The sequence below is a fragment of the Procambarus clarkii genome, chromosome 11, assembly GCF_040958095.1.
Source record: "Procambarus clarkii isolate CNS0578487 chromosome 11, FALCON_Pclarkii_2.0, whole genome shotgun sequence".
Lineage (NCBI taxonomy): Eukaryota > Metazoa > Arthropoda > Malacostraca > Decapoda > Cambaridae > Procambarus > Procambarus clarkii.
In genome coordinates this window covers 31316101-31326860 of record NC_091160.1, presented here as the reverse complement: position 1 = coordinate 31326860, position 10760 = coordinate 31316101, and the positions used below count along the sequence as shown (strand labels likewise).

Below are 10760 nucleotides of genomic sequence, written 5' to 3'. Positions count from 1 at the left end.
TTATGGTTGTTATTGTAGGTGTTGTCTTTATCCATATGAGTGGCTCACTTGTCCGTATATGTGTGTTTTTGGGTGTAGCGTCCCCGACCCTCAGTGAACTGTAGCATGGTATTGTGCCAGTATACTGTGTTTGTGAGGCCCTCACTATGGTAAGATGTGTCTTTCATCTATGTAACCTCTGTTACAACAAGTAGAAGTGGTACAAATGCTTTAAGTGGACAAATTTTTGTTTAACAAGTTGCAGTAATCTTGCTTTTCTTTTTTGGGTATCTGTAAATTGCCCAAATTATGAAGATTAAATTTAGATCAAGTTAAGGCACCTAATTCTTTCCCAATACTGAGATGTTATGTAGTTAATGCTAGAACATTTTCTTTGCAAGATTCGCCCTATACACATCACACTGGCATTCACATGTCCTGGGCAATATTGTGACGACCTCCTCCTTGCAGGGTCGGCGTTCGATCCCCAGTGGCTTAGCACTCTCTCAATAATTGTCTTAGAATTAGGCCAAGTCTCTTGTTCCATAGTAGGGTACTTTGTAGTGTAGGCCCTATGGCCTACACTTATTTTTGTATCTGGATAATAATTTTGTATTCTGTATGTTTCATACATTGTAGCCTTGTGCACTTGCATGATTATTATTCACTATTGTTTTGTAATCCTTCAGTGTGGCCACTTATGATAGTGTACCCAAATAGTGCAGTATCCAAATAACTTACATCCATGCCTTAGGTTAAGTAAATGGTACTCAGGTTCGGTCCGTCTAATTATCGCAAGCCTACACAAGCTTCCTGGCAATACGTTAGTAATAATAAATATGATATATTTACTCATTATAATGTTGATGCTGAATGTACAACACGAAAAAACATAATTTTAATCTGAAAAAGGTATCTTTTTATAAAGAAATTAGACGAAAATAAAGAGCTGGTGTCGCCAAATCAAGTCAACGATCCAAGCGTTGATTGGGTTAGGTTAGGTTAGGTCAGGTCAACCTAACCTAACATATCATATTTATTCATTACTAACGTATTGCCAGGAAGCTTTGTGAAGCTTGTGTAGCTTGTGGTAGCTTGCGGTAATTAGACGGACCCCTCAGGTTTGTTTAAACTGTTACTGGCATATGCTCTTAGGAGTATCAGGCCAACTCCACATTTTACAACTACAGTGGCTTACAATTTGAGAAGGTGGTGGAGGCCAAAACCGTCGGTAATTTCAAAGCTCATCTTAATGAATGCCTTTTTCGCTCCGGCTCTTCTGCGGGATATTGGGTCGGTGACAGAGTACTGGGAAGATGGGACGAGCGTAGCTCTCATCCTGTAACTACACTTAGGTAATTACAGCACTCATCCCAACTAGCCTCCCTTTTCTGGTATTTGGTCATTTTCTTTGGTTAGGTGAAAATATTTTGTTAGTGCAGGTACTGTGCATGGTTAGTTTTAGTCTGGAGCAAATTGGAGTAGAGATAATGACAAACTGTGGCTATGCTTGTGTTATGCTTGCAGGTGTCCAATTTTAGCAAGACCTGATCAAATGCCATTTTTAATTGTATGAGAGGTTATAAGGCTTGTATCCTCTCATTTGAATGTACAATTAAGTGCATCATCCTGTAGATACTTCACAAAACAAATTTAATACTGTAGTTGCAATGAGGAGAAAGTGCAAAACAGGTATGAATATATAGCACATGAAAGGGTTACAAGGATAGATTGGGAGTTGAGATAAGGGGGACAGAATGTTGGAACAATGCCCAACCTCTTGAACCATCAGGGATCAAATGCTGACCTGCAAGTAGCGAGGCCTTTGCTGCACCGACAAGTCCAAGTGGCTTTAGGAGTGATCGAGGTATCTATATGCAAATGTCAAACCTGTCTTTGAGAAAGGCATCAATGTTCAAGCAGAACATTGCAGACCAATTACCCAAACTTCACATATTGACAAGATCACAGAGAATCCTAAGAGAGAACACCATCACTCTTCTTGCATCACAACATGATTTTGTTATACTGTAAATAAATCCTGCTTAACTAACTTGCTCACATTTTTGGAAACAGTAACCAACTTCACAGACAAAAACATGCAGTAGATGTAGTGTACGTGGACTTTCTAAAACTTTTGATAACGTACCACATGTAAAAGACTGGCACAGAAACTGGAAGCACATGGAGTAAATGGAAAAAATACTAGAAAGGTTGAAACAAAGAAATCAAATGGTCACCTTAAAATAAAAATGACTGACTGGGAAAAGCTGCAAGTTTCCATCTAAACTTAGTACGTAGCTTAAAAAAAAAAAAAATACAGTACATTATCTGGATATCCAGATATACTCTGGATTATTTTATCATATTAACTTTGAAGCCGAGTTTCATTTAGCATATTTGAATTTATGATTAATATTTTGTATTGATTCTTCTGTGTGTCCTTTGCAGAATTCCTTCGATAATTTATTCTATCGGAAATACCGCAACTTCTTCATCTCGGTGTTGATTGTCCTTGTGTTTGCCATCATCCTTTTAGCCTGCATACAGGTGAGTCCTTTTAACATGCATACAAGAGATTCTCTTTAACCTGCATATAGGTGAGATCCTTTAGCCTGCATACAGGCAAGATCTTTAGCAGCCTTCATTCAGTCAAGCCCTTTTAGGCAAGGATGAGTCTCAAAAGCATGGTTCTTCTCCTTAAGGTGTGGCTAAATCGACACTTGGCTCATCTTGGAGACCTACTCAGGGCTTCACCAGTAAAGGGCATTTCACTATGTTCAATGCTTAAATTTTAATTATTATTGTTATTACACAGAGTAATCACACTAACGTGATGTTTCAATGAGAAAATCTGTAGGAGTGCTTGGGAACACCCACCGCATAGGTTCGAATTCTCATCACAACTCCTACGAATTTTCTCATTATTGTTATTGTTACAATACTGTATATAATGACCTAGGAAAATCTATTTAATGGTTTTAAATATACTGTACTTAAAATTTCTCCTTAGTTTATTTTGGCATAATATAGCTAAGCATGATGTATTATTAACAAGCTGCTTCTGCCCTGCTTTAGCTGCTAACTACGGGGCTTTCTCCGGGGAGCCAAGATGCCCGCCTGAGCCTAGAAGCCACCAACCACTGGGAGGAACTAGTAGTGGGTGAGGAAGGAGCCCCTACCCCAACAGACACCAGGGATGACTGCCATTATTTCAACTGCTTCAATGTGTATCGCTGTGGCCGCAGTGGGACCCAACGTATATCAGTGTAAGTCTTTTGGAGGGTGGTGAGATGACGTTTGCTTGAATCTTCATACAGTTTCTTAACATTAATTACATATTACATGTTTAGCAATTCCCGTGGTGAAGTGGTAAGACACTCGCAAGCGCTTTGGCCTGGGTTCGTATCCTGGCCAGGGAGGATTGACTGGGCACCAATCCTCAACTGTTGCTTCTATTCACCCAGCAGTGAATGGGTACCTGGTTGTTAAACGATTTGGTGGGTCATATTCTGTGGAAAATTAAGATTAAGGACTTGCCAGAAACACTGTGCGTGCTGGTGGCTGTACAAGAATGTAAGAACTCTTGTATATATAAATAAAAAAAATAAAAAATTAAATTATATGAGTACTGTATATTAAATATGAGCATTGGTTGAACAGTATTATATTACTGTAATAATTTTTGTAAATTTAGACCCGGTAGCAGGTCTAAATCTGATATTTAATTCTCTAAGCTGAGCCTCATACACAATGAACTGAGCCTCATACATAATGAACTGAGCCTTACACATTGTGAACTGAGCCTTACACATTGTGAACTGAGCCTTACACACTGTGAACTGAGCCTTACACATTGTGAACTGAGCCTTACACATTGTGAACTGAGCCTTACACATTGTGAACTGAGCCTTACACATTGTGAACTGAGCCTTACACATTGTGAACTGAGCCTTACACATTGTGAACTGAGCCTTACACATTGTGAACTGAGCCTTACACATTGTGAACTGAGCCTTACACACTGTGAACTGAGCCTTACACATTGTGAACTGAGCCTTACACACACTGTGAACTGATCCTTAGGGGCTCTCTTCAGCCTTTCCCCAAGTTTGGTTGAATCTTCCCTCGGTTTTCCTTCATCCCAATCAGCTGTTTTTTCAACAGCTGATCAGTGTTATTGGTATTTTGTTTACTTCAAGTGGCTAGTCCTTCTCCCTCCCCGATTTTTCTCTCCATCCGTCTTGACTCCAGGCATGGGGACATCTGTGGAATATTCCCTTGATATGCTGAGTTGTCTGTGGGGTTCTCTTTCCCCCCCACCCCCCGGAGATACAACTACGATGTTTTGTCTCTTCTTCTGGCCTTGGCGAAGTATTGCGATTCCTAGTGCTGTGTGTTTTCCTGGTTCCCCAAGTTGGGTGTCATTGCCTATTGGCCATGCCTCAAATCTTGTTGGGAATATGGAATGTAACATAAAAATTGTCTTTTTCATCTTATATGAACAATTCCATAATAAAGAAGAGTATTAAAACTGATAACAAAGTTTTAATACTCTTCTTTATTATGCAATTGTTCATATAAAAATTGCCTGTTTCAACTTGTATGAACAATTGCATAATAAAGAGGAGTATTAAAAATTTCTATTATTAGTATAACATGTACTTCAGTAAGGAAGCTCACAAATTAAGACAAATGCTGTTTAGGAAGGTTACTTTTCTTGGGGGGGGAGCCCTTATGGCTCCCCGGAACTATCCAGGCTGATAGGGATAGTCCTAACTTTTGGCATCAGTCGATGTGGGTGGAGTTCTAGGCCTACTGGGGGCAATTGCCAGAACCTGGCCCCCCAGAGAGGCATGAGAAGCAATGGCCTATAGAAATGCACATGTGATTTTGGAGCATTCCATATCAGCCATCGACTGGGACAGGCACCCAGAAAGGTGAGCGCTTCAAAACAAACCCCTATTCTGGTGAAACTAACGAAAATAACGAAACAAGTGGACAGAACTCCCCCAAGAGCAAACGAACAAACAAGCATGACGCCAAAGGGGGCGCACCGCATGTCTAGACAGCTTCCCCCTCCCTGGGAGGGGGAAGGGGGAGCCCCAGACCCTCGTGCTGGCGATCCACACCTTCAGTTCCTCAGTTGATGGGATTAGACTTAGTCAGTGTGGCTCCAGCTCCAGATTCTCTTTGTCCTGTGCCTGGGTTCAGTACTTCTCTTCAGGGGTGTGCGAACTAGGAGTAATATTCACAGGTACTTGGGCTGCATGCGCTTAGGGCGCTCCCTACCCTAAGTGCCCTGTAAGTACCACCCTAGGAACTTGGGGTTACCTTCCACAAATCACCTTGGGATTACCTCCGTTGGTCTTTCGCTGCTTGGCAATTGACCGCCCCGAGTGTTTTGGGGGATTCCTCCCTTGTTTGCCTTGGGGTAAGTGGTAGTTTTTGCACTGGTCGGGGCGCGGGGTACTGCATAGCTAGTTTTCACCTATAAAAGCAGCCGGGTCTGTTCCCTCTGGGTACGCCGTCCTCTTGCGAAGTCTTTCTTTTTTTTTTCTTTTTGCCTGGTGGACGGGGGGGTCTGCCTTGGTGTCCCCTCCCCCTTTATATTAGGATTGTTTGTGTTTGGTGGTACCCCCTGCTTCGCCCTCGTGAGTGGACACGTCCCGAGGGTTCAGCTTTAGCAGTGTTGGTTGGTAGCTTGGGCGCCGGTTAGCAGTACCCTGCCTGGATAAACCCTTAGCAGACCCAGTCTAGGGGCCCTAGGAAACCCCACGGTGCGCTTGGGTCCAATGGATGTGACCCCTGAGTCTCCTTTCACTTGTGCAAGTTTGAGGGTTGCTCTGTTCCCTTGTCTCAGGGCGACGCTCATTGTTTTTGCCTCTGTCATGCTGCCTGTTGGGTCGGTGACACATTCGACCCAGAGTCCTACGAGCTTTGTTGCTTGTATGTGACTCAGTTCACCCAATCTAATGATGATAATATTAGGGTGCAGGCAGCTCGCGCATTGCAGGATAGGTTTAGGTTGCTGAAGTGTGGTAGGTTAAATGCTTCCCCGGATGTCCCGAGGCTGCCTCGTTCTTTCCCTGCTGTGGTTCATTCGTTCCCCCCCCCCTCCCCCCACACTTCCATCCTAAGTGTCTGCGGGCTTCAGGGTCGGGGCAGGGTTTACAGGTTTCTGAGACTCGGCAGGGTTTAGAGGTTTCTGAGACTCGGCAGTTTCGGGGGTTGCTCTTCCGGGGTAGCTGTGAAGACATTTGAGTCAGTTTCTCCAGCTGTAGCTCCGGGGTCTGACCAGTGGGCCCATTCCCTTTCTGCTATTCCAGCTGCCCCGGCTTTTTCTTGTGAGGCTGGGGCTTTGGAGGACAACTCTGCCCTGGGGCCTGACGGGGAGGTTCCGGGGGTTGGGGAGGAGCTGGCCTGGGGGCTTTGGGCTCCATTGGACCCCGCCTGGGTTTTCCGACCCTCCAAGCAGGGGTAGAGTTGTTAGAGTTGCTCCAGGTCCTGGCTTGCTTGGAGAATTGCCAGGGGGCGAGTTGTCCTCTTAGCCCTGTGGTGGCCGGCCCAGCTTTGGTTTCAGGCATTGCTTGCCCAGTGTCCGAACCCGGGGGTTTTTCAGCAGCTCCACCTCTTCCAGAAGATCGGCCCGGTCTGTTACAAGACTGGTTCGCTCTTCTCCTCGAGTCCTTGTATTTGGTATTTTTGGCTCGAGTTTATCACCATTTGTATGGTGATCAGGTGGCTTCGTCGATGGTGTCCCACCTGTGGGCTCGTGTGACGTCATGCTTGTTTGCTCTTTTCCCTTGGGGAGTTCTGTCCACTTGTTTTGTTATTTTTATTGGTTTCACCAGAATAGGGGTTTGTTTTGAGGCGCTTACCTTTCTGGGCGCTTGTCCGGGTCGAAGGCAGATATAGAATGTTCCAAAATCTCATGTGCATTTCTATAGGCCATTGGTTCTTGTGCCTCTCTGAACGGGCCAGGTTCTGGCCGTGGTTCCCGGTAGGTCTAGAACTCCACCCACATCGACTGATGCCAAAAGTTAGGACTATCCCTATTAGCCTGGATAGCTCCGGGGAGGCTCTGGGACTCGCACAGAAAATGATGTTTCATTACATTCAGCACTGGTTTTTTCGGGTACTGTATCATTTTACTATAGTACAGGTACATAATTCTGTAATTGGTGTCCATATCAACAGGTACGTTTATCCCATGACTCGCTACGTGGATGAAGACCACATAGCCATCAAGCCAATGTCTCGCGAGTTCTTTGAAATCATCGACACCATACTCAACTCCGAGTATTATACTCCCAATCCTCACGATGCGTGCATCCTCGTTCCTCCAGTAGACACGTTGAATGAGAATAACCTGAGGAAGGATAAGATCGCTCAGACACTGGCCATGCTTCCTTAGTAAGTGAATTTTGCTTTTATCACTATTCAGTGCCAATATGTGTTTTCTTAGCACCATTAAAAAGACCATGTAACATGAACACTTCATTATCATACAAAATCTTATTTTGACACCATCTTCTGTTAATGAAATACAGTACTTGCCACCATTTTGGCTGTCATTTCTTTGAGAATGTATAAATATTGCTGCTGGTTGCCAATGGCTGTTTACAAAAATATACTCGACTATGGCAGTAAATGTTGGTGGAAAGCCTGAATATGGAGAACTAAGGAATTTACAACATTGCAGTAAGGAGAGGCATCAAGAGTTTATAAGGTTAATGGAGAGATGAAGGAAGTGGAGTGATGTGATGTTCCATTGAGTTTGGTTGGGTACAAATAGGCTTTGCTGTACATAGCCAATTGCCCTTCTGCATTGTTATGTTCTCTCGCGTGTGGATTGTCGAGGGGGTAGCCGTTTGGAGTGTCGGGTCAGCCGTGTGTCGTGGATCGTCTTGGTCAGATGCATAGTCGCTCAGTGCCAAGTATGTTAGCATATGTTAGCATTGACATTGGTGTGCCCATTAACAAAGATCCGGGGGGAAGCAAACAAGGCGTCTACTCGGGAGGAGCATTTCTTTCCAATTGATGCTCTATTTTTACTCTAGGAAAAAATCTTTGATTATTATTTGAGTGTGGAAACAATCAAAAATATATATTCATAATTTTTAGAAAGAAAAGTGATACCAAACTTCATGAAAGATAAAAACAAAAATTTAATTTGTTTAAAATTTGGATGGGGTTCAGAATGCTACTGAGCTGAATTTCAAGGTTATATACTGTACAGTATGTAGTAATTGGGTCTTGTACTGTACTTATTTTAACCCATGATTAAATTTTAGATTTTTTCCATTATTTTTTATATTTTTTATATTATGCAAGGTCTTTCATGTCTGGTAGACAGTTCTAGTTAAAGCGTATACAACCAAACTGCAGATGCCAATATATATAATGACAAATATTTTAAAACTGCAGTACAGTAGTGTAATTACAAAGATACACCCAACATTACAAAAGCTGCTTATCAAGTGTTAGCGAGAGAGGTAAACTAATGTGTTTTTGGCTAATGTAAACTTTTGAGCCAGTACAGTAATTGCTTGAGGCCAAAACAGAAATGGTTGGGCACATTTTCTTTCACCTAATGCCTCTGTTCCCCTAGTAGTAAATATACCCGAGAGTCGAGCAACTGTTGTGGGTTGCATCGAGGGGGAAGGTCAGTATATTTATATACATACACAGGCTTTCTGTCCCATACAACATGAATTATTATATACATTAAAGCCATGTACACCCTCCACTAGTTTAGACTGTAATTTGCTTAGCTAATTGAATTTTTGGGTTCAGTTCCTGAACCCATTATATGCCTTTATAATTTTGGGAATAGGTTTGGGATGCATAATAATAAATGAACTAAACTAGAGTGCAGTCATATTGATTTTTTTTTTATACTGTTGAATATAATTTTGGTTATATTCCACAGCTGGTCAGAGGGTGAAAACCATCTCCTCTTCACCATGTTGCCGGGAACACCTCCAATATTTGACACAACACTGAACTTGGCACGTGGCAAGGCACTCATGGCTGGCGGAGGATTTTCCTCATTTACATATCGTCGGGGATATGACGTCTCCCTACCCGTGTATAACCCAGCCCACCAAGACTCCCCTGTAGGAAGAAAGCCAGTGTAAGCCTGGCGATTTCCAAATCATTGGGTTTTCCCTTGTACCCAAATACAGAAGCGCCACTCTAAGGCTGAGTCGTGATAAACTTATGGAGCAGATGTGTAAATTTGTGGCTCTCAGATAGTGTACTTTTTTTTTTTTTCAAAGTTGAATATTACAGTAAGCTCTTGATTACATACCTGGTTTTGATTCATTATTAAAGTTGTGTCTTTTATGTGTTAAGTTTTGAAGAATATATATTATACTAGGAGGGGTCCCTGGGATAGTCTCTCCTCACACCCCTCCATTCCAACTTTCTTCTTTCCTCCTCTTCCCTCCCCTCATTACCCCTCTTACTCCCCTTTTCTTGCCCTTTCCCTTCTCCTCCTCTTCCCTTTTGTCTCCCCCTTCACCCTCATCTCCCTTCCATCTTGAAACAGATTGAAATTTTAATTTATATACTGTATATATAAAGTAAATCATTACAGTGCATGGGTAAGTGGCAGGAATAATGTTAGAGAGAATGGACCACAAATGTTAACCCTTGTGTTGCTCAGGGCTAATTAGCATTTGTCACCCACAGGCATATACCAAAAAAAAAAATGATTTTTTCTTCTAAGCCTGTTAATTTGTGTTCTCTGATCATGTGAAAAATAATAAAAAAGTCGTAAGTGGCATATATTGCCCGCTATAGGGCGGGGAAGTCTGGCAAAAAAACAGGCGCTGACTCAGCGTGCGTCCTAGATGGTCTGTTGCTCCCAGCTGTCAGGCAGGAGTGGCCACAAAGAGATAATTACCTAATTATTTCAATGTCTCTGATTTTTTGTTGTTTTTGCTGTAATATTACTCAATAGTGTGTAGTGTGATATATTTATATAATAAAATGAGTGAATCATCGATGTACTCAAAAATATGGTGTGCATATTGCTGATTCAATTATTTTGTTCATCAAACAGTGAACAAATACTTTGTCGGTTATTACACTATATACACAGGTTATATATAAGTATCTGCATGTTTTGTTCACCATAACGAACCACTAAGTTGGTATTATGAGTCAAATCAGGATACGAACTTTTCATTGGGATACGAGTTTGTTGATACGCGTACGGCCGACCTAGAGCATGGTGGCATGGCGATCGCGCCTCAGTTTACCAGTGCCTCACGCCCAGTGACTATCCCGCCTGAATTCTTCACAAGAATTTACAGTTTTTTGTCAGATTTTTGGCCATTTGAGCATAAAAGTTGTTATTGTATATCTCGCCATGGGGTCCCAAGAAAGCCAGTGGTAAGGTTCAACGCAAGAAATCACATGTGAGAATGAGCATAGAGGAAAAGCGAGATCATTCATAAGCATGAAAATGGTACTCGTGTTGTTGAATTAGCTACGCAGTACAACAAATCTTCAGGGAAGGAAGAGGAGGCAGTAGAGAATGTGAATGTCCCTTCCTCATTAATTAAGAAAATGTGTGCAGTATGGGAAGGACTGCAAAGTTTTGCTGAAAAGAATCACCCAGATAAAGCTGTAGTAGGCCATTGCATTGATCTTTTTAATGACAATGTGATGCCTCACTACAGACAAGTGTTGCAAAGAAGGGAAAAACAATCTTCAATGGAATGTTTCCTTGTGAGAAAAGTGAGAAAATCAAGCCACAACCAACCACA

At 42.3% G+C, this 10760-nt stretch overlaps 1 protein-coding gene across 1 annotated transcript in view; it reads left to right on the top strand.

Annotated features, from left to right (window-relative positions):
- Positions 1-15: 15 nt before the first annotated feature.
- The window catches only part of sotv (exostosin glycosyltransferase sotv), a 47358-nt gene continuing 36613 nt past the window's right edge, over positions 16-10760 (top strand). The window contains exons 1-5 of the mRNA XM_069322456.1: positions 16-149; positions 2431-2529; positions 3058-3248; positions 7180-7395; positions 8915-9118. Of these exons, the coding sequence (XP_069178557.1) occupies positions 147-149; positions 2431-2529; positions 3058-3248; positions 7180-7395; positions 8915-9118 (713 nt within the window). The 5' untranslated portion in view covers positions 16-146. The remainder of the gene's footprint in view (positions 150-2430; positions 2530-3057; positions 3249-7179; positions 7396-8914; positions 9119-10760) is intronic.